General features: G+C 35.4%; 2 protein-coding genes across 3 annotated transcripts in view; one reads left to right on the top strand and one right to left on the bottom strand.

Annotated features, from left to right (window-relative positions):
• The window catches only part of Exo70 (exocyst complex component 7), a 340721-nt gene extending 337642 nt beyond the window's left edge, over positions 1-3079 (top strand). Inside the window, exon 23 of one of the 2 annotated variants that reach the window (XM_090377714.1) lies at positions 3009-3079. The gene's annotated coding sequence lies outside the window, so the exon portion shown is untranslated. The remainder of the gene's footprint in view (positions 1-3008) is intronic. The other variant, XM_090377715.1, reaches the window with a different exon arrangement.
• The window catches only part of LOC150082984 (uncharacterized), a 201443-nt gene that overhangs the window by 14063 nt on the left and 162661 nt on the right, over positions 1-24719 (bottom strand). Inside the window, exons 11-13 of the mRNA XM_090377713.1 lie at positions 17888-18068; positions 7996-8103; positions 1833-1900 (exon numbers count right to left, since the gene is read on the bottom strand). Coding sequence (XP_090233839.1) covers positions 1833-1900; positions 7996-8103; positions 17888-18068 — 357 coding nt within the window. The remainder of the gene's footprint in view (positions 1-1832; positions 1901-7995; positions 8104-17887; positions 18069-24719) is intronic.

Here is a 24719-nt window from a genome sequence, read left to right as displayed (position 1 = left end):
CAAATGCTTAATACACAAATGATCACTGATGATAACCAGATCAAGAGTATTACTTTCTCTGGTTGCCTCTCAAACATGCTGCTGCAGAAAACAAAATGGTGTGGGGTCGTGCATTGTAATAGAGAAGAATCTCATTAAGGTTCAACTTTTTGAACTTTTTTTCAGTGTTGATCAGGCTCTTGTTGTCTGATGTTATTGGCCAGCCACTTCGGGGCTTGCCAACAATGTCACTTTCCTCACTCTTGAAGTGTCTTACCTAACGTCTAACTGTACTCGCATCTACAGTATTGTCACCATAAACATTTTTGAGACATGTATGGATTTCAATAGGCGTCACTTCTTCCTTGGTAAGAAATTCAATCACCACTCTTTGCTTGATACGCATATCTGTATCCACCATTTTGAACTATCCGTGTGCTGCACTCACGAGACTGATCACAGTGCCACTCAGTATGGTGAAAGTGCTCTAGTGACCACTTAGTGACATGATCTACAGCGCCAAATTTGAAAGAAAAAAAAATTCGTACAGGTCCTCGTAGATTATCAGTCCAAGTTGTTAATCTCAGAAATGCTACACGTGAAAACTCCATTGTCTGCATCCCATTTGTCATATCAGATATGTGGAACTGTGTGTGCATTTGTATATCCTAAGCTGTGACAATGATATGTTCGAAAAGTTTTAGTCAGGTTTTGAGGAAGTTTTTAATTATTTGCATTTTAGATGACAGAAATTTTCAATCAGTTCAACCTATCAGATACAATCCAACATCAGTATATGATATTACAACACATTTCTCAAGAAATTGTGCATTTTTATCTGGTTGGTAACTGTAAGAATATCACTTAGCATACTTGCTAAAAATAAAAAGGGTTGATTTTGTAAATCGAAGGATAAATGTTATACCTGAGTTTGAACAAGTATCAAGAATAAATTAAGGTAATCCTTTATTATAGACAAATATCCTCTCTAAGGAAAATGAAAACAAGAGAAAAAGCTTTAAGTTAAGAACAGGGTTACATTATAATAGAGATGTTGAAATAATTTGATGATAATAAAAACGCACACACACAAACACAACACCCTGCATTGTATTTTGCTTTTTTGGATACACTTTCCTCTCCATAGAGATGGTTACACACTTGGGTTTATGTTCATTTTAAAAATGACATTTATCCATGGTTAAAATACTAACTTTGTTCTAATAACATTACTAAAACAACAACTCCATTATTCATTAAAAACTACTGACTGTTTTTAGAGCTTTTGTTGAATGAATAGTGCATTTGAGTCTAAATAAGCAGCCAAGCTGTGGAGAAAAAACTTCTGATTGAAAACATAATGAAAGTCGCATATAAATTGGACTCTTATTACTGTGCCATACAATTACAGAAATTAAGTAAAGGAACAAGATTATATATTTCAATGCAGGTGTTCAAATAATTTGATAATGACTGCTTCTCTACACTCCTTTAGACATGATACATCATTCACTATTCAACACAAGGTTGCTAATGGAGGCTATCTACTGCCTCATGACCAGTCAATAACTCTGAAACCAGTCACAATAGTGTGCTTTGAGTTTGAATAATAGTGTCACCTTTTGGTGTTATCCGATTAAAAATGACAACTTGTGAAACTCATCCCACAAGTTGTCATTTTTAGTTGTCATCTCTGACCATAAGCTCAAGTTCATTCTCTGGCAGTCACAAAGTGTCTGTAAGAGAGAAAGATAGAAAAATATGCAGAGGAACATTATCAAATTATTAAAAAAAAAAAAAAAAAAAAAACTCTTTATTATGCATAAGTCAGAAACCTGGGGGCTAGTACTCACAGCTGGTATTTTTTTCTCATTAGGCTCTTCAGGCACTGGGGGTTCTTGTCTTTTGCTATCTTCAGGTTCTGGGGAAAAAAAAAAAGTTACTTTTTTATTATAGATTATATAATTCCAAAATCAATGATTAAAAAAATAATAATACAGTATACAGATAACTATTCTATTTTTAAGTAGAAAATAGTGTTAATTCTTAAAGGTAGCCTTAGTACTGAACTTCTAATTACTTATAGATTCAACAAATTCTGGAAGGTTATGTTGTTTTGATTAACGAATTATTTAAAGCAAGTTAAAGTTTAAGGTATTTTAAATGTTTGGTATCCAGTATTATTTCTTTGACAGCATTTAAAGTTTGAAGTGTTTATCATGACTTTTTTTTTTTTTTTACTTAAGTAAACCTTAATGGAACAGATTAAGTGGCTTGAGCTAATTTTATCAATAGGGATTTTAAAGCTGGAGAAATTGGTTTGGACCCACATGTCCTATATGTATCTATAGAACCTGTAGTATAAAACAAGCTATGAATGGTCATGGTGTCACCATCTGTTGACAACCCATAGAACTATAAATGTACATGCTTAGTGAAAGCATGTAAATAAACATGGCATTCATCATAAAGGAGCGTGTATTCATGTTGGAAAACTTTCTCAAAACAGTCATTTAAAACTACCGAACACAATTTTTTAAACAATTCTGATGTCCTCAGGCATCAGAATTGTTTAAAGGCACCATAAAAATCTGTGATCGGGGAGCCTGTGAAAACATTCAGGGAGATACCTGATATACTGCAGGCAGTGTTTGAAAACATGCTTCATATTCTCAATTATGTTATGATCACAATGGTGATCATTTTCAACACTGACAAACTAAGTAATGTCAGAGAATAATGGAACTTTACTTATAAATTTTCTGTCTCTGACATTCTTTTTATTTTGTAAAGTTCAAGTGGGTAAATCCAACCAGAACGTGTGTAAACTTAATGCTAGTACTACTGCCTAATCTTTTCTTAATGTTAGTACTATTGTCTAATCTTTTCTATTAATACTGCAAAAAAAAATTGTTTACCTTGTTAAGATATATCAATAATGTAAAGGAAATCACTGTCACTATTATGCAGCTAAGTTGTTTCTCAAAGCACTGCACTTGACACTATTTGAAACAATTGTATATTGTGAGAGGACAGCTGAAGAGAAATTGATAACAGCACTACACACAGATATCGGAGGTTCCATAGAGGCTTAACCAAGTAGCCAAAGCTATAAAAACAGGTTGAAGAAACAGATAAAGGCTTAATGGCAAAATAAGTATTTACTACAAGTTACATGTGGAAACTGTACATATTAAAACTTTGCTGAGAATTTTTAAAAGATTATTTATGGAATGTAGTTTACTAACTGTTAGTTGCCAGTTAAAAATATGTTGTTTGTAACTCTACATTGGAATATAACTATTGAATCTGTAAATGGCAAAAATTAAGTTGTTTCAATAAGTATTTATTGAAATACTTTCAATAAGTATTTATTTATTTATTTGAAGAATAATCTTAGATGAATCTACACATGCAGCATGTTAACAGAAATATTTCTGTTCCTGTAATAATTGTTTTGATGAGAAAGATAAAACCAGCAGAAGCAATCTTACTAACTTGTGCAACTAATTTCCTAAGTTTGATAACAACTTTACATGTAATTTTATATATATATATATATTTTTTTTTTTTTACACAATTTATTAATAATACTTTTTAAAGATAACAAAATCAATTATCCTGAACAAGCAAATATACCCTTCCATATGCTATGAACCAATGTGTAACATCTGTTAAAATGGGAAACCAAGTTTAAAAGTTTTAGAATGGACACTAAGGTTATAAGATTATTCTCGAAAATTTCTGATTTGAGAGACAATACACGTAATTAGAACCAGACATACTGTTTGGCATAAGCCTATAACTTAAAGTTATTTGCATTTTTATGGATTCTCATTTAAATTTATCACCCTGTAGTTCTTTGGCACGTGTTGCAAGAGAATAATCTACAATAGTAGGTGAAGAACCATAATGTGTCCAATGAAATGAAATGTATGCAGTGCCTGTAATTGTTCTACCAAATTTGTTTAGCATGCAGTAATTCAGTTTCTAGCCATAGAATGAGTATCCCCTTGTTAATGGTTCCCCCTCTCAAATCACTTGAATTATTCATGTTGGAACACTGAGGCATGTACCAGGTTGACAAATGATGCAAACAATGTGTGTAGAAAAAGTAGCATTCTCTTTATAATTTCTAATAACAACACAGGGGATCCTATCTCTGTTAAATCAATTTATCCTGTCCCATTGTGTTAAGCATATGATAAGCCTAATAAATAAAGACATGAACATTCTCTCATTAATGAACTTTCTTTAAAGAAAGAGTAAATGCAATAATACATAAATCTATTATTGCATTAGAGAATATCCTTTTTGCATTTTAGTTTTATTGCACATGGTCTCTTGCAATGCACTTGTACGAGTTTCATTTTCGGTTCCCAAACTTTGAAACCAGTCTCACAGTTGCATAACCTCACCACCATCTTGTTAGTAGTGAGAGTGGGAGAATGCATCACAATATCAGAATTTAAACACGTGGCATAGGGCACTGAACTGAGGAAAGGTATGTAATCCCAAATAATTATTTAAGTTGTCTCAGCAGTAAAAAAACCACACTACACTAGAAATTAAATTTCACTGACAACAGACAGATTTTATATTAAAATACAGCTCAATCCTTCCTACTTTAATACCATTTGAAAAATAAGAGATTTAACTCATACCTTTTCATAGGAAGTTCTTCAGACACCCACATCAAATTAATCAAATTAATACATTATGTGAAACAAAATTTATGACACAATGTTATGATTTAAATTTGTTAATATATATACGGGCATCTTAAAAATAATCCTGTATTCAGTTTCCATAATCTAATCATTGCCAAAAGGAAAAGCAAAGTGAAGTCGATGTACATCAACCCACCACAAACTAGACCGTCCAGCAATAACGGACAAGAAATTGAAGACAACTGTCAAATTTACTAAAATATTTTAGACTAAACTTCTTAATAAGGGACAAAGTTATTTCGGGATGGTCAGTGCTCGCAAGAAGTAAAGTGACACTTAACATCTCCACTCTCTTTTTTACTAATAATAAAATTCAATTTAGTGTACCGCAACAAGGTTATTTTTATTAACCAATGTAAATAATGTTATTTTCACATGCGCATAACAGTCCACGAGTCCGAAATCGTGTATGGTCTACAAACATTTATAGCGTTAGGGTTTAACTTCATTTCAAATGTTCTGGCTATTAGGAGTTTTGTATATTCATATTGTGTATTAATTACTTTAGCCTAATTAAAAAGAAACATATGATTCTCATGGATGGCATGAAAGGAAAGTTCAGATGCACCTGTTCTTTTTTCCCTTATGGATGCCTGGTGTCGTTGTTGTAGTCACATTGAAAAATAATTTTGGGTAGAACCAATACAACCCATGAAAAACCGGGAGAGAAATCTATAAATTTTCTTAATTTTATGTTAACATTGTACCTTACATTTTATGTAAGGTACAATGATAACATACAATTTAAAATATACTGCAAACCAACAAACACAGGAAAATTTTTACATTATTCAAGTTATCACCCTTTTACTTATAAAAAAAAAAGGGGTATAATTTTTAATCAATTCTATAATGCTTACAAATATAGTTCTACACAGGAATCTCTAAATAATGAACTACAAGATACTTGAACAGGGGATATACATTGGGTACAATAGAGAATATTCAATGACAGGCAAAAACAAAAATTAGAATCGGTTTCACTTAATAATAAAAACATTATACAAAAATATTTTATTAAAGTTCCTTATGTACAACAATGGTATAAACAATTCATAACTAATTTTAAAAACATGGAATTTACAATTGTTGCACAACCCATAAGTTTTTTTTTTTTTCAGCAGCATTAACAACTAAGGCCATATTGCTCCGGGGAAATGCGGTGGCCATTCCTGACCTTTCCACATCCTCCGTATTTGGTGATCACGGGCTCAAACTCCGGTCTAATCAAGAAGAATGTGCCACGCACTGCTGCTCCTGCCCACCTGGCTACGGAGGCATCTAACCATAAGTAAACTCCACACAGTATTGAAGATGATGAAAAAAACTACAGTTGTTAATATGGAACGTACCAACATAGTCTATAACACTGTGTGTGGGGAATGTAACTCTTTTTATATTGGTTCTACCCAAAATTATCTTTCAATGCGACTACAACACCAGGCATCCATAAGGGCAAAAAGAACAGGTGCATCTGAACTTTCCTTTTATGGCATCCATGAGAATCATATGTTTCTTTTTAATGAGGCTAAAGTAATTAACACAATATGAATATACAAAATTCCTAATAGCTAAAACACTTGAAATGAAGTTAAACCCTAATGCTATAAAAGGTATGTAGACCATACACTATTTCGGACTCATGGACTTTTACGGCCATGTGTAAATAACATTATTTACATTGGTTAATAAAAATAATCTCGTCACGGTACACTAAATTGAATTTTATTATTAGTATAAAAGTGAGTGGAGATTGTTAAGTGTCACTTTACTTCTTGTGAGCACGGACCATCCCGAAATAACTTTGTTCTTTATTGAGAAGTTTAGTCTAAAATATTTCAGTAAATTTGATAATTGTCTTCAATTTCCTATCCGTTATTGCTGGGCGGTTTAGTTTGTGGTGGGTTGATGTACATCAACTTCGCTTTGCTCTTCCTTTTGGCAGCGAGTAGATTATGGAAATTGAATACAGGATTATTTTTAAGAAACCCGTATATATATTAACAATTTTAAATCATAACATCGTGTCATAAATTTAGTTTCATATAATGTATTAATTTGATGTGAGTGTCAGGCCAAAGAACTTCCTATGAAAAGGTACGAGTTAAATCTCTTATATTTTTCAAACCAGTATAGTATGTTTTTACACATTAGCTTACCTAAGATTTTTTGTCTGTGGATTTCTGTTAGACAACAAATGATTTTGACTCCTTCAAGAAAAGCCCTATTGCAGACTTAGTACTCTTAAAACTATTTACAGTTTTTTTCATAACAATGGCCCTGCTGTCTAAACTTGGTAGTCAGAAGCATTTGATTATTTATTTAGAGCATCAGAAAAAGAAGACCTGAACTCAGTGCTTCTCTGCCTGAATATTCTCTCACACCCAGCATAATTTGTTATATTTCAAGCTTCACTGTGCCTTTGTCAGTTCCACAACCTATTACCATACATCCCCCCCTCCCCCCCTTTTTTTTTTCCATAATAGTATCTGATAGGTTGTCACACTGAAACTAACAGAGCTAATGCTGTAAAACAACTATTTCTTTATCTTTAACATTACCAAAAATGTACTGAAAATTTGTCCAAAAAAAATTTCAAATTTGAAAATGATGTGCTGCCACTTGACAAAAGTTGCATTACCCTGGCATATGAACATAATTTTTCAATGGGAACTTGTGCACCAAGTTTCCATGTGCAGCAATGAAGCACTTCAACAAAAGAATGATATCTTGTTCTAAATTATTTATGACCTTGGTAGTAGAAATGACTATGATTAAATCAGAATCATCCTTCTGGTTCAGTCTACGGTAATCAACTTCAAAACAGAAGTGTAAGATTTGAAAACTGTTGGTAAAATAAATTTGCACATAAAATTCTTCACTCTAGGATTAATGACCTCAATACATGGATATGAAGTAAACTGACATAATATTTAAAAGAAACAAGCAACTGCTTTATCCATACCAGAAGAAAGGAACACAGCCAGACAACACATTCAAACTTTCTGCTTGTGTGATTTTAATAGGTATGAATTTAAATTCATAAAAAAACTATGCATTCATAAAAAATAAAAAAATAAAAAAAAAACCTTTGCAACCTGTGAAAAAAAAATGTTCAAGGTACTCACATTCAGGATAGTGTTTATTTCTAGCATTTTTATCAATGTAATCACTTTGACAGAAGTCAAAATAAATTTTATAATTAATGAATATAATAATAAATTTCAACTTTTGCTGAAATATTTGCAATTTTTTTTGTATAAAACCTGCAAAAATTTAGACATACTTTTTACTACTTGGGGTGCTTCGATTTTATTCTGATTACTGTCTCTATTTTCTGATTTCTCCTTTGGTTTATCCAACTGCCCATTATCAAGTTTCTGTAATGAATTCACTATTAAAACAAAAGATTAATAAGAAATAATTGTATTTCTCTAAAATACACAAATGCACAAAATACACCAAGTATAATACCAAATAATGCAAGGTCCAGGGATACCCTTCTAGAATACTTTCTAAAAAAATCTTTTAATGTTTAGACAAAATTACAAATTACAAAAGATTCAACTCTAATATACAGGTAGTAGACAGAAAGTGGAAAAACTTGAATACCATACCCCTATGACTTGCATGCAACATAGGATACCACATATGTGACCAGCTATGCTATATGCAAATCACTGCCTAGCAATCCTCTAGTCATGGATATAAAAGGGTGTAATTATTAGAGCTTAGTTAGCTGGAGCATTTGTGACAAAGATAGTCTTTCACCCATACCAACAGCTCAAAGGTGATATTCACATGGAAACATCATAAAAATGTAGGAGAGGTCAACTCAATGGGAATTATACTTGGGAATGTCCAATCATTAGTCTGAATTGAGAAATACAACAAACTAGCATTGCTGGACCTCAGGAAGTGCACAATTCAACTCTGGTCAATGAGTAAATTATCTTCTTAAAAATAGATAGACAACTGCAAAGTTGATACCTTGGTTGGGATGCTGTGCACGAACCAATGACTTGCTAATGACTATCTGCATATCCAGTGACTTGTCAGACCATATCGCCATTTTGCCACTGGTCTGCCAAGTCATCCTTCACCCTTTTCACAGTAAACAAATGTGTGTACATTTGAAGACAGGCTGAAGGAATTATACCTTCTAGAAACCCTTAGCAGTTCTGCAATGGTATGTGACACATTTGCCTGACATGGCATGGATCTCTGTATCCCAAAAGATAGCAATCTCACCAGCATGAGCTTTGTGACCATCCTGAGTAATCATCTGCATCCCATGCTTCAGTATTCCTTGCCTGTCTGGGATGGGGTTTTTTTCAGGATGACAATGCTACCTCACAGGACCCATACCATCAAGCTTAGATGCTGTGGCCCATCTCCATTGGAATTTCTGGAGTAGTGTTAATGATATTGTTAACAAAACTGGCAACTTAACTTCTGGATAAACTGCCAAATTCCTGTAGGATAGTACTACAGTTGTATGAATTGTATACCATGCTACAGCAGTGCCATCCAAGTTGCATATAGTGGCCCAATAACTGACTTTTGTAAACACTTCATTATTCTGTCCCACCATATGTACATATCATGTATATGTACAGAGTTGCACCCCTGTTTTCAAAGTAGTGAAATACAGATTTTTCATAAAAGATGTAAAAACACTTTTCTAAGCCAGTTTTGTAATCACTAATATCAAATATGTTCTCTGTTTTATCTAGTACATGTAGTTTTTATAATACAACTGAATTAATTAAAACAATTTCATTACCAAACATATGAGACTGCTTACAATTATATTTTTATCACTTTTACGCAAAGTTAAAAAGTTCACCATTGTAAAAAAAATGTGCAGAATGATTCTCTTTGGTACATTTTGTCTAGATGTTATAGTACGTCGAGCAATAGTTTCTTTATATGCAACACATCAAGCAGTTTCTGAACTCGATATTTGTATGTGGGTCACCTGTGTTACTCCATAGCTGTATGTCAGAAACTCCATACCGACAGTTTCCAAAAAACCAACTGAAAGCCTGTTATGCTTTTAGTTCCAATACAGGATTAAAGCATTTTTCAAAGCTCTCATCCTGAAGAAACTCTCTGATTTGAGGCTCCCAGAAAGATTCCCTCTTTCACTTTCATGGCACTGATCTTTGGAAAATTTCTCACTTAAGAATGAAATCTTCTTGATCATCTCACCCACTGCTTTCACAAAATTCTTTGTTAGGCCTGGTTTAATACAGAGAGTAGAAGGAAAATCTTCATTGGATACACTAATGGAGCATAATGCCCGACTAGTTCTTGGCTGATGTGCTTCCTCGAGGCCAGTTACATCTGATGTAATGGCCTGTGGCAGAATAGCTGTGCGATAATCATAGGAAATAACACAGAGCACTCCTCCCCCAACATAATAATGGTTTTAAGGTCACTACAGACATTGAGGGCTGTATTGAGTTGCTCTGTGTTGTCTTTACATAATAACATATCTCCTTTAGATGAAAAGAGTGGGAAATGGGGATGGATGGCTTTAAGTTCATATTACACAAGAGAACATCTCTCAACCTTTGCTTTGAGGAGTTGATGAAGAGGCACCATTCAGATGTAATGTGTACTCAAGGCAATTCCCTAAAAACTTACTGATATCATGGCAATAGCAGAGCAGATCATTTACTGTAAAGAATGTTGCCAAAACTTAGTTTTTTTTTTTTTTTTTTTTTTTTGGTACATACTGACATTCTTTTCAAGTGTTAATACTTTTGTCTCAAGGCAAGAAGTTCAGCTTTATCTCTAGAGAGGACTACATCTCTAACGGAGTCATTCAACTCATTTTGGGTTAAGTTAAATTTCTGCATAACAAACTTTCAATCAACATTACTACAAATGTTGCTATAGTGTGAAGATTTGTAATTCCACCTTGGCAAGGCACTTGCCAATTTATTTGTGCGAGAGAGATAAAGAGTGTGTGAGTGTGTGTGTGTGTGTGTGTGTGTGTGTGTTCTAGCCAAAAATAATAGTTGTGATCCCCCTACTCCTTTACATTCTTTAGATTTAGCTCTATGATTTCTTGTTACCAAAAATATATTTCTCCATTCAAAAGTCAGTAATTTTTGAAAGGACAGAGCTGTTGGGAAAGGTGCAGAATAGAGCAACATGATTAGTTGGGGACACAAAATGATATTCTTATCAAGAAAGACAGCTTCTGCAAGTGCAGATTCTGGAATTTAGGCAACTGTGTGGTGACATAAGACTAAAAGGATTAAATAAACTAAACGGTGACAGCATCTTCACTCTTTCTCAGAGTTGATTCATAAAAGATGTGATCAAACTGAATTAATATTTGGGAAATGAAGCTAACAGGCTGACAGATGGGTCGCCTTCAAATTAATCTCTGATGATTCCAGTTCTGAAACTCCTGGATGCATTCCTGATAAGCTTCTTTTGAAATTGCTCATAAATCCTGTGTCACATTAAATAATGATCTCCTCAGTTGTTACAAATCTGTGACCTTTAGGGGGAATTAAGCGTGGGAATATAAAAAATAAAATCACAGGGGCTTTGTAATCTCTACATCTGCCACATCCAGTGAGTATGGCAGATGTAGAGATCACAGTGTTGGAGTATTATGCAAGAAATTCTTGAATGGAAAGTGTTGAGAATGCAGGGCCATTGCATGATTCAAGTGCAGTTCCACAAAGCCAACTTTTTCAGCCATTTTCTCTGAACAGCATTGTGCATAGAACTTTTGTAGTATTCCTGGTTCACTATGTGACTATGCAGGACAAATTCTTAATGAACAATGTTCTGTGAGTCAAAAAATTCTATGCGCTTGATTTTTACATTTGATCAAGATTGTCTTGCAGTTTTTGGTCTTGGAGAAGAAGAGAATGAGTCTTCCACTAAGAGGCTGGACCTCTTAATGGAAGACTTAAGGTTTACAGGTTATAGCCAAACGTCCCAAATTCATAATGATGGAAGCAACAAAGTGAAGATCAGTAGCAGCATGATGATAAAGATCCTGACATGTGAGAACTCTGTGATAACAAGTAAGAATATACAGCACAAACTTGACTGAAACTGAGTTACACTCACAAATCTTGTGTTAAAATTAAATGATATGTCCCAGAAGAAATGCAAATTTCACTATTAACTTAATTGATAGTTAAATGTCATTTGCTCCTGATTAAATCACAAATGTCAGCAACCGAATCAATTTTAATGGACAAGCAGTGCTCTCTAAACATGACCTAAACCACTCAAGTCTTTGAATGACACATAACATCACCTTCAAAAGCTGTTTTAACATTTTGTGGGTTTCTGTTGCACTTTCCCCTAATTTTAAAACAAAATTTGATTGATATCTGATTAGTAATATTGCTCATTTTAGAATGTGGTGAAACAAAAAACATCTATTCAACAAACTCTACTTCAGACTGACAGCAGATAAACAGGTGATTCATATTTTACATACCTAGATAAGCCACTGTACGTGATGCAACACATCCTAACTCAGTACTATGTTACAGTTTCAAAATAAAGTCATTTCATTTTGATTTTTTTTTTAATATACTTAGTGCAACGGAACATAAATTGGTGAAAAGATGTTATAAAACATATGCGCAAAAAAAATGCAGAAATTTTTATTCAGTTCAAGAAGTAATGTGGATTGTTGGACTAAATTTTTTCCTAGTGTTGTGCAAGTGGATAGTTTGAATAACTCTGAAGTAGGTTTGGAAATATTAGTAGAAAGAAAAAGGCAAACAATGTTAATTTTTTTTGGGGAGGAGGGATTGCTTCCTTAAATCAGTTTGCCAAAACCAGTTACTAACCAGCACAATATCATCAATAATATTGGTAGTACTTCCACTTACCAAACAATTAGTTCCTAAAGATCATATCTTAAGCCAAAGCACATGCTATCATAAGAGCAATGTTAATGATTTAGGTTATATTCCTATCCCAACAATTTATTTTATTTTTATGAAATAATCTAATACTGTAGTCAGCAAAAAATGAACAAATGTAACTTATTAAAGACCAGACTAATCTTTTTATTCTAATAGAGATGCAACAAAAGGGAAGAAATAGGGAAATAAATAGGGAAGAAAAGCAGAAAGTCAAAACATTACTGAAGGAATAAAGTACTTATGGAATTAGGACTCTCCTCCTGCTCTTCTTTAAGATGCTCTTATAAAAACTCCATGTGTTTTCTTGAATTATTGCTAAAGTTAAGGGCACACAGCATTAATTTTGATCCTAAATCTAAATTGCAAGTTTTTCAACACCATCAAATAAGCCCCACTTGCTGTTTAGTTACCACTGTTGCTTCATTGGAGTAGAACACACACCTTCTTATCTTGCCTTTTATGATTGTTGCCAACGATGTCTGAGGGATATCAAAGGCCCGAACGATGTTTTAAGGCAGTGGTGTCCAGCCTTTTCCCGTACAGGGGACATATTCAGAGTTAGATTTGTTTCACGGGTCCCATTGAGTGATTCGAGAAAAATTAGTGCGTTACATTTTCAATGAAGTGCACTGCGCATATACTTTTGTGCAACCACCAAGATCAAGCAGAAGGTGTGCCATAATCGGAGTCAGGGGACATTTTGATACACCTCACATATACAGATGCTTCTGATCATGCATGTCTGCCAGGGGTAAAGGTTTATGTCGTTGTAGAGCAGATATCATCTTTTAAGGGCACTAAAGGTGATATTGTTGTACACATTGGCACTAATGATATTAAGAATAGGAGACCAGCGGAATTACTTAACAAGTACAGGTCAATTTGAAAAAAAAGCCGTGAATCAGTTAAATTTGAAAGTGTCTCCAATTCTGTCCAGACACGATAGTAGGGAGTATAGGATGAGAGCCTTTTTGATCAATTTGGCCCTGGAGAGATTGTGCAAGGCTCCAGGGGTAGAATTTTTCTCAGCCTGGTCTGTGCTTATTAACAGAAGAAACTGCTTCTACAGAGATGTGATACACTTAAACAGAAAGGGTACAAGAATATTTGCTGATGCTATCAAAGCAGTGTTAGGTGGGTCAGGAAACTGCTAGCTTGGGGGGGGGATACAAGGACTAATAGATTAACAGTAGCCACTGGCAGAGGTGAAAGTGATTCTTGCATTGCTTCTATTGGGATGAGCAGCAGCCTGGAAAACAAGATGTATGGGATTTCAGAGACAGCGGGGAGTCATTGCGGTACAAGTAAACACATGGGTTGTGTTAGGGTAGCTAAGAATAGGAACAGGTACATCTATACTTGTGTGTACACCAATTCTAGGAGTTTGGTAAATAAATTTGATGAATTTGAGGTGCTGGTCAAAACATCAAAGGCAGATATTGTTGGGATATCAGAGATGTGGCGTCACATAGATATAAGGAATGCGGAACTTGAATTTCGGGAGTACAATGTGTACAGGACGAATAGACAGGATAGGAAGGGAGGAGGGGTTATGCTATTAGTTAAGAAACACATAAAATTCAAGGAAGTGCAGCCATTCGACATCGCTGGACAGTACAGTGTCAAGTCAGTTTAGTGTGACATAAGCATTGGGAGATCAAATTTGAGAGTAGATGTGTGTTATAGGCCTAATGACTCTGAAGAGTATAATAAGAAACTGTACAAGGAAACAGAGTGGACCAGTAAATCAGTCTTATATAATGGGGAATTTTAATTTCCCAGATCACACACTAGCAAGGCTTTTGTGGATTTACTGGATGATTGTTTTCTACATCAGCATTTTCAGGAAGCAACTAGGAGTAATACCCTTGATCTGATTATCAGTAGTGATTCTTCATGCATTAAGAATCTGCAGATAAAGAAACCAATAGGTGGCAGTGATCACAGTGTTCTTAAGTGGGATTTACTCAGAGGTAACTACCATCAGGGGTAAAGGGAAGGGTTTTTGCTTTCGTAGTCTGAAACAGTATTTAAATTCTACATGGTGGGACAAATTGATGATGTTACCAACAGCAAATTCAAAATGAGAACCATTCAAAGAATTAATCTTGGAAGCTACTAGGCTTTACATACCAACTAAGAAATACAGTTCAAGGTTTAGGCCTAAATGGATGTCAGATGAACTAATGAGACATGTGGTACAGAAGAAAAATGCATGGTATACATATAAATTAATGGGTGACATGGAAGCCTATGATAGATATAAGCTGGTCTGTAACCAAGTCACAAAGGAGGTTAAGCAGGCAAAGACAGATTACGAGAAATCTATGGCAAGGGATGCAAAGAAAAACAGCAAAGAGTTCTTTACTTATCTAAACTCTAGAAGGAAGGGGATGAATCAGATTGGTCCACTTGAGATCAATGGTTCAACTGTTGATGATCCTGCTCAGGTGGCTAACCAACTAAATGAATATTTTGCATCGACATTCACACATGAGTTATTCAGCGAAGGGAATGCCACAGGTGTATTTAACTCTGGCAGTAAGCTAGAGAATCTTGTAATAACTGAGAGTAAAGTGGAGCAGAAATTGTTGAAGATAAATACAAGAAAGGCACCTAGTGTGGATTGTATCTATCCAGTTATATTAAAGGAGGCAGCAAAGGAAATAAGCAAACCCTTAGGCATAATTATGAGAGCTTCCTTGGACTCAGGGGAGGTACCACAGACTGGAGATGTGCAAATGTGACCCCAATTCACAAAGGAGGATCAAAGGCCGACAAGTAATTAGAGACCTGTGAGTTTTACTTCTGTTCCAGGAAAATTAATGGAGGCACTGGTTAAAGAAGCACTGCAGGATCATCTAGACAAGACTTCAGTTATAGCTTGGACACAGCATGGTTTTGTTAATGTGAAGTTTTTTTTTTTACCTTGCCTGACCAATTTGATTGGATACTATGATGCAGTCACAAAAAGAACTGGATGCAGGGAATAACTTTGATATTATATACTTGGATCTTAGAAAGGCTTTTGATACTGTTGCACATGGAAGACTGCTGCATAAATTGGAAGTGTGGCATTGGAGGCAAATTGCTGTTATGGATAAAGGGGTGGTTGAGGGGAAGAAGACAGAGAGTGGTAATCAATGGACACTGCTCATCGTGGACTAATGTTATTAGTCGAGTCCCTCAGGGTTCAGGTGTTGGGTCCATTATTGTTTTCTGTATTTATAAATGATATTGATGATGGTATATCAAGCTTAATGTCCAAGTTTGCAGACGATACAAAGGTTGGCAGGGTTGTCAAGGACACTACTGACACTATGCTGCTGCAACAAGATCTGGAAAGGTTGAGCAGATGGGCTGAGAGGTGGCAAATGAAGTTTAACATTGACCAATGTAAAGTACTACATATGGGAAACAGCAACCCCAGAGCAACGTATCAACTCTGTGGTACTGCACTGACAGTGGTAGAGAATGAAAAGGACCTGGGGGGTAATTGTGCAGGCAGATATGAAGTTCTCTGAGCAGTGCAGACGGGCTGCAAGAATAGCTCATGGTGTCTTGTCAATGATATACAGGAATTTTTCTAGCAGGGATAAGGAGGTGATTATTCCCTTGTATAATTCCCTGTATACAGTACTCACCATGAGTACTGTATACAGGTCTGGAGGCCTCATTTCAAGAAGGATTTAGAGCTGCTGGAACGAGTACAGAGAAGGGCAACAAGATTAGTGAATGGAACAAAGGGGTAGTCTTACGAAGAAATGCTTAAGTTCTTGCTTAGGGGTAGAACAAAGGGGTAGTCTTACGAAGAAATGCTTAAGAAATGCAAATTAGTGTCTGGAGACTAGGCACCAGCGAGGTGATCTGATAGAGGCGTATAAAGCCTTGAATGGTTTGAGCATGTTCAATGCTGTTAGGATTCTTCCTCTTGCTCAAAATAATCACCTGAGAGGGCATAAATTCAAATTGAGGAAAGATAGATGTAGGATAGACGTGTGGAAATTTGCCTTTAGCCAAATTTCCACACGGGTAGTTTGTTGGTGGAACAGACTTCCATCCCTTGTCGTGGAAGTTGATAGCCTAAATAAATTTAAGGCTTAGCTGGACAGGTATTTCGAACGAACGGAGGGGTGAAGTGGAAGTGGGTTTTTTTTTTTTTTTTTTTTGGCTGATGCTGCATAAGCTTGCTTTCTTGCATCACATGCCTCTACCAATGCTATTCTATTTACATGTTCGAACATTTTTTTGATTCAATCAATTCAGCGAGCACAGTTGCGAGTGCTGCACAAGCATGGGGGAAATTCTGATTTATGTAGTGTTCTGCAGAACGTAATCCTTACGTGAGTCAGGGAGTTCCTGTTCATAAAAAAAAATGACAACAATAATGCAAACATTATTTAGCTCTCCACAATCACACTAGTATTGTAATGTAGACTAAATGACTCAAGCTGAGAACCAACAATAAAAAAAAATAACTGATTAGTATGTTTTGCTGTTATGTAATCACACAACATAGATTTAATCCATATCTGTGGAAACCTAAATTATAAATGTACACAAGTTAATACAGTTGTAATATGTTTTGTCAAATAAATAGCTGTTGTTGCAGGGCTTTAGGGCATGTCAGTAACTAAGACCATATTGTGCCATTGTGTATCATGTTCATATGAGTGGGCTAATATGCAAGTTGAACTCATGGGTATAACCCTGAAATTCTCAATTGAAGAAGTCTTTAGAAATTCTTCCAGTAATAGATTGAATCTACACCTCTCCAAACAACTGACAAATGCAAAACCACTATAATGTTACAAAAGACAAAACAGTGAGTGAGAGGACTGACAGCCCACAGTGACTGATTTATACTATTTGAGTGATCTTATACCCACTGGGCATAAACTTTGGATGATATATCTTAATTTAACACAGTGGTGTAGTGATGGGGAATAGTAGGGGACATTTGCTTCCAGTCTGCAGGGGGTACCAGTACTGTGAGGGTACCAGTTTTTAACAATTAGGGACAAAGATATTGAGCTGCTATTGGGCACATAACCTCACTACTCCTCTGATTTAATACTAGAACTTGTAGTCTTTAGCTATATATAAGCTCTGATAATTCTCTGAAGCATAATAGTACTCGATATAAATTAATAATGAAAATTTAAAAATTTATCTCAGAGTAATTTATACATTAAATAGTTTATACTATGTATATCTGTATGTATAACAAATCACTTTAAAATTACATTTTCTTCTTACCTGGTGAAGTTAAAATTACTGCCAGAGGTGCTACTAAGTGACTTTCTTTAGTAGGCATCAGATACAACTTATTTTCTGCTACAGGTTGTGGTAAAATTGGTATCTCCTTAGGTCTGTTAGCATCTTGTAAGGTTGAATAAGTGCATGCCACAAAAATGAAGATACCTGCTACTAGAATAAGCTGTGAGAGTAAGCATAAATTATAACATTTGTAATATATTCTGTTCCATGCCTTATAATAATTATACAAGGATAATTCCAAAAATAATGGCAATTTCATTATTAAAGAAACAATACATTGTACAGGGAAAATGTTTTCTTTGACATTAATTTTCAGTGTAATCTAAATCCAAAGTGATCTAGCTGGGGGGGGGGATTTATACGGTGAATGCAATCCCAAGATTCACAATGGCGTCGGAACCTGCAATTAAACTTCCCTTACTTAGCAGACCGACTCTTTTTGATATGAGAGAGAGAGATCAATTTTATAAACAAATTGCCTGTGCCACATATAAGAAATTTTAAAACCAACTTAAAAACACTGGTAACAAATGTTTAATTAATGGAAAAAAAAAAAATGATCTGGCAGCTTGGGTAAAATTTTTACCACTGCTTTTTTTAAGAAGTAAATTCAAACACAGAGTTTAAAAAGGTTGGAATTCAAAAAAATGGTTTAATTTAAAATTATGCGGCAATTTTGTTTCAGTATGTACATACCTCAATTTACATTGAGGATAGGTTTCTTGATGGAAAAGTAAAATATCAAGTGAATCAACATAAATTAAATTATTTTTCCCCATACAGATTAATGAAAGAAGGAGGCAATGCAAGCAAAACAAACAAATTTACTTAGCATATTAAAATTTGGCTTAAATAGAAATAAGTAAAACATTCTCACAATACTAAAATGTAAGCAGCCATAGTGAAAAAAATTCACACACTATTTACCACAATCATACTAGAAATAACCAAAGTTTCTCTTGCATTTTAATCTTCCCTTATATAGTTCACAATGTATCTGACCCTCCAGAAAGATCAGAGAAAATCCATTCTGGGAAACTAAGAACCAGTCCTTCCCCACATATGAGTATTAAAAAAATGCCACGGGCCATATACGATGCAACACAAAGTGGAAAGAATAAAATAATTTTGTTCCCTTATTTTGTTCCCTACTGCAAACCTTTCCATGTTATTACTTAATGATCGACATAACTTTGTACGATGGTAAAAAGTCAAGTTACATATATTACTAAGCCATTTTTAAAACCATCTTCTCTACCTGCTATTTAGTGGATCAATCTCATATTGATGGAGGTATTTTCCAATGAGTTGCCTTGAAGGCAACTGACTACGCTAAGCCTGATGGGGGAGGGGGGGGATTCAGGGCAAAATGTCTCCACAATGAGTTTAATGCACCAGGTAGCAAACCATGTTTGCTCAAAGCTACAGAAATAAGCTATGCCCGACATGTATAATGACATTATAGAGCTTTCATAGCTAGAGGCTTCTGAATTGAACTTAATGAAGTAAACCATTCAATTTTTTTAGTAGTTATTAAAACTACTAAAAAAATAACTACTATAATTTTTGGTACTTATTAACATCTTATTACCTAATTTTAGTAATATCATTAAATTTTTACTATTTCAAACATTATTGGTAAACATCTCACAACAATTTGTGGTACCATAAGGAAAGTACATGGCCTTTTCAATCATACTGCAAACATTTTTTTATTTAAATAAATTAATCTGTGCTAATTTTCATAATAACAATCCTTTCTACTTGAAAGAGAGCCAAATATTAACAATAAATAGTATTTTGCCCCCCCACGTGAAGGTTCACTTATCTGAAGGTAAATGAATCTTCAGGTGAGCCTAAATACATTGTGTTAGATAATGCTGGTTTAATTTAAGTAATTCCAGTAAGCGAAACTGAAGTTCTAACATAGTGAAATCTAGTGTGGCAGCAAACAATACACCAAAACCATTCATTGCTGATATCTGTTTAGATTTTAGTAATTTTAAATGATTGGATTTTTACAGGTGTAAGATGAACTTGAAATTAAATAATCAAATTTAATAATCAAATTTAATTTGATTATTAAATTTGGTAATCCAAATATTAAGCATTTAGCTCAACTTTTTTAGCCTTTCAATCTGAAGAATTAAAGACATTAGTAAGCCTTCAGCCTTTAATTCTAACCTTTTAATAAATTACTATGTGACACACAAAGATCAGCCTGGTCAGTACTTGTTAACAGGAGAGACTGCTTCTACAGGGATAGGATACACTTAAATAGAAAGGGTGCAAGAATATTTGCTGATGCTATTGAGGCAGTGTTAGGTGGGTCCAAAAACTGGTAGCTTCGGGGGGGGATACAAGGACAAATAGATTAACAGTAGCCACTGGCAGAGGTGAGAGTGATTCTTGCACTGCTTCTATTGGAATGAGCAGAAGCCTGGAAAACAAGATGCAGGATATTTCAGAGACTGCTGGGAGTCATTGCGGTACAAGTAAACACATGGGTTGTGTTAGGGTAGCTAAGAATAGGAACAGGTGCATGTATACTTGCATGTACATCAATGCTAGGAGTTTGGTAAATAAATTTGAGGTATTGCTCAAAGCATCAAAGGCGGATATTGTTGGAATATCAGAGACGTGGTGTCACACAGATATAAGGAATGCAGAACTGGAATTTGGAGATTACAATGTCTACAGAAAGGATAGACAGGGAGGAGGGGTTATGCTATTAGTTAAGAAACACATAAAATCCAAGGAAGTGAAGCCAGTCGACATCACTGGACAGTGCAGAGTCGAGTCAGTTTGGTGTGATATAAGAATTGGGAGATCAAAATTGAGATTAGGAGTGTGCTATAGGCCTAACGACTCTGATGAGTACAATAAGAAACTGTACAGGGAAATAGAGTGGGCCAGTAAATCAGAGAGTCTTATAATGGGGGATTTTAATTTCCCAGATATTGACTGGAATTTGTGGGTTGGTCACTCACACACTGGCAAGGCTTTTGTGGATTTATTGGATGATTGTTTTCTACATCAGCATGTTCAGGAGGCAACTAGAGGGAGTAATACTCTTCATTTGATTAACAGTAGTGATTCTTCATGCATTAAGAATCTGCAGTTAAAGGAACCACTAGGTGGCAGTGATCACAGTGTGCTGAAGTGGGATTTACTCAGAGGTAACTATCATCAAGGGTAAAGGGAAGGGTTATTGCTTTAGTAAAGGCGACTACGATAGTCTGAGACAGTATTTAAATTCTATACAGTGAGACCAACTGATGATGTTACCAATCAACAGCAAATTCAAAATGGGAAGAATTCAAAGAACTTATCTTGGAAGCTACTAGGCTTTACATACCAACTAAGAAATATTGTTCAAGGTTTAGGCCTAAATGGATGTCAGATGAACTAATAAGACACATGACAGAGAAGAAAAATGCATGGGATACATATAAATTAACACGTGACACAGAAGCCTATGATAGATATAGGCTGGTCTGTAACCAATTCACAAAGGAGGTTAGGCAGGCAAAGGCAGATGAGAAATCTTTGGCAAAGGATGCAAAGAAAAACAGCAAAGAGTTCTTTATTTATGTAAACTCTAGAAGGAAAGGGATGAATCACATTGGTCCACTTGATATCGATGGTTCAACTGTTGATGATCCCGCTCAGGTAGCTAACAAACTAAATGAATATTTCGCATTGACATTCACACATGAGGAGTTATTCAGCGAGGGAAATGCCAGAGGTGTTCAACTCTGGCAGTAAGCTAGATAATCTTGTAATAACTGAGAGTAAAGTGGAGGAGAAATTGTTGAAGATAAACACAAGAAAGGCACCTGGGGTGGATGGGATCTATCCAGTTATATTAAAGGAAGCAGCAAAGGAAGTAAGCAAACCCTTAGCCATAATTATGAGAGCTTCTTTGGACACGGGGGAGGTACCCGTAGACTAGAGATGTGCAAATGTGACCCCAATTCATAAAGGAGGATCAAAGGCTGACACAAGTAATTATAGACCTGTGAGTTTAACATCTGTTCCAGGAAAATTAATGGAAGCACTGGTTAAAGAAGCACTGCAGGTTCATCTAGACAAGACTTCCCCTTAACAAAACCACAGCATGGTTTTGTTAAGGGGAAGTCTTGCCTGACCAATTTGATTGAATACTATGATGCAGTCACAAAAGAGCTGGATGCAGGGAATAACTTTGATATTATATACTTGGATCTTAGAAAGGCTTTTGATACTGTTGCACATGGAAGACTGCTGCACAAACTGGAGCAGTGTGGCATTGGAGGCAAATTGCTGCTATGGATAAAGGGGTGGTTGAGGGGGAGAAGACATAGTGGTAATCAATGGACACTGCTCATCGTGGACTAATGTTATTAGTGGAGCCCCTCAGGGTTCAGTGTTGGGTCCATTATTGTTTTCTGTATTTATAAATAATATTGATGATGGTATATCAAGCTTAATGTCCAAGTTTGCAGACGATACAAAGGTTGGCAGGGTTGTTAAGGACACTACTGACGTTATGTTGCTGCAACAGGATCTGGAAAGGTTGAGCAGATGGGCTGAGAGGTGGCAAATGAAGTTTAACATTGACAAATGTAAAGTACTACATATGGGAAACGGAACCCCAGAGCAACATATCAACTCTGTGGTACTACACTGATAGTGGTAGAGAATGAAAAGGACGTGGAGGTAAATTGTGCAGGCAGATATGAAGTTCTCTGAGCAGTGCAGACAGGCTTGCAAGAGTAGCTCATGGTGTCTTATCTATGATATACAGGAATTTTTCTAGTAGGAATAAGGATGTGATTATTCCCTTGTATAAGGCAATGGTCGGGCCACATCTTGAGTACTGTATACAGGTCTGGAGACCTCATTTCAAGAAGGATGTAGAGCTGCTGAAACGAGTACAGAGAAGGGCAACAAGATTAGTGAATGGAACAAAGGATTGCTCTTACAAAGAAAGGCTTAAGTTTTGCAAATTACAGTGTCTGGAGACTAGGCACTGGCGAGGTGATCTGATAGAGGTGTATAAAGCCTTGAATGGTTTGAGCTTGCTCAAAATAATCACCTGAGAGGGCATAAATTCAAACTGAGAAAAGACTGATGTAGGATTCATGTGCGGAAAATTTCCTTTAGCCAGCATGTAGTTGGCTGGTGGAACAGACTTCCATCCCTTGTTGTGGAAGTTGATAGCCTAAATAAATCTTCCCTTACACAGAAGATTATATAAACTGTCTTTAGTAGCAGAACCAGTTAAAATTTAGAAAATGCAAAAGTAAGTTTTATATGACATGTCTGTACTTGCACAATAAACATAACACAAATAGATAACGTTCTAGTTTTTTGCTGGCTCAAAGTGAGCATCTTTGGTCTCAACTGTTGGTTTTAACTATCCATGGAGGCAACTTGTTACAATGATTAACAACTCATCGGCCAAGGGAAAACATCCTACAATCCAGCCTATAGTTTTTCCGCTTTAAAGTTATGCTCCCTGGCTCTTAATTTGAAAAATTAAAACGAAACGACGCAATGCATTCCTTTTCCAAATTAATTTAAAAATGGAATGAAAGCAAAATTGGTATTTGGCCTGCATTTCTTTTAGAGAAGGGTTGGATGACTGAAGAAAGAATGCCTCTTTGTACCAAGGTATTCTTTTCTTCAAAGTTCACTGCCAACTACTTATAAGGAACGTTGGCAAAATACTGGCTATATAAGTTATAAAAAACCAAGTGTTAACACATACAGTGAAACTTCTCCTAACTGACACCTCTCGTTAACGGACATCTCTCTACAACGGACATTTTCAAATTCCCCAACTTACCTCCATTGGTTTTAATGTGTTTGCAGCTTCTGTCTAGCGGACATTCTCTGTAATGGACGCGGACAGGCAATCTGCACTGTTTCGTTTAGATTAGCACTTAATTTGATCTCCCCATAACGGACTGCGGGAGAGCTCACGGCCCTTTTTTTAGGAACTTTTCTTCCACATATTGCCTCAATCGTGTGTTTATTTTCTATTTTTGATTCTGAATTTTATCAAGGTTTACGTCGCGGTTCTAAACCCTTTTTCAAGAATTTTAAGGCACGTGTAAAACTTCTGATGAATTCGGTGTGTGCAGGGGGGGGGTAGAATATGGTCGGCCTTTCGTCTTTTCAGTTTCAGTTTTGTTCAGTGTCGTGTGAAGTGCACAATGTCTTCTCGTAAACATTTAACTTTAAAAGATAAAGTCGAACTCATTAATGCGTATGATCGGCAAAAAAAATAGTGTTCGCAATCTCACTGTAAAATTCAAAATCGGGAAGACGCAGGTAAGCGACATCCTAAAAAAAAAAAAAAAAAAAAAAAAAAAATGAACTGCTCAAACAATTTTGGCAACACGTAAATGATCAGGTTAAAAAATCATTCCCGAAAACTGTTGGACTTCAAATTGACAATGTTACGTATGAGTGGTTTTGTCGCGCAAGTGCTAAAAAAATTCCCATTAATGGGCCTATTATTAGGGAAAAGGCTTTGGAGGTTGCGAAATCTATGGGAGTAAATGAGTTCAAAGCTTCTGTGGGATGGCTAGACAAGTTCAAAACTCGGCATAAAATTTCTCGGAAAACCGTAAGTGGTGAAGGTGGATCTGTTGATACTGGAGTTGTAACAGGGTGGACCGTTAAATTTGAAGATTTGTCATGATTTTGAAGCTAAGGATATTTACAACTGCGATGAAACAGGGTTGTTTTTTAAAGCTCTTCCTGAAAAAACAATGAGTCTAAAAAACAAAAAGTGCCAGTGCGGAAAAATTTCTAAGGA

The sequence above is a fragment of the Mastigoproctus giganteus genome, chromosome 7, assembly GCF_048544385.1.
Source record: "Mastigoproctus giganteus isolate SK-2022 chromosome 7, ASM4854438v1, whole genome shotgun sequence".
Taxonomy (NCBI): domain Eukaryota; kingdom Metazoa; phylum Arthropoda; class Arachnida; order Uropygi; family Thelyphonidae; genus Mastigoproctus; species Mastigoproctus giganteus.
This window is presented reverse-complemented; position numbering and strand designations above follow the sequence as displayed.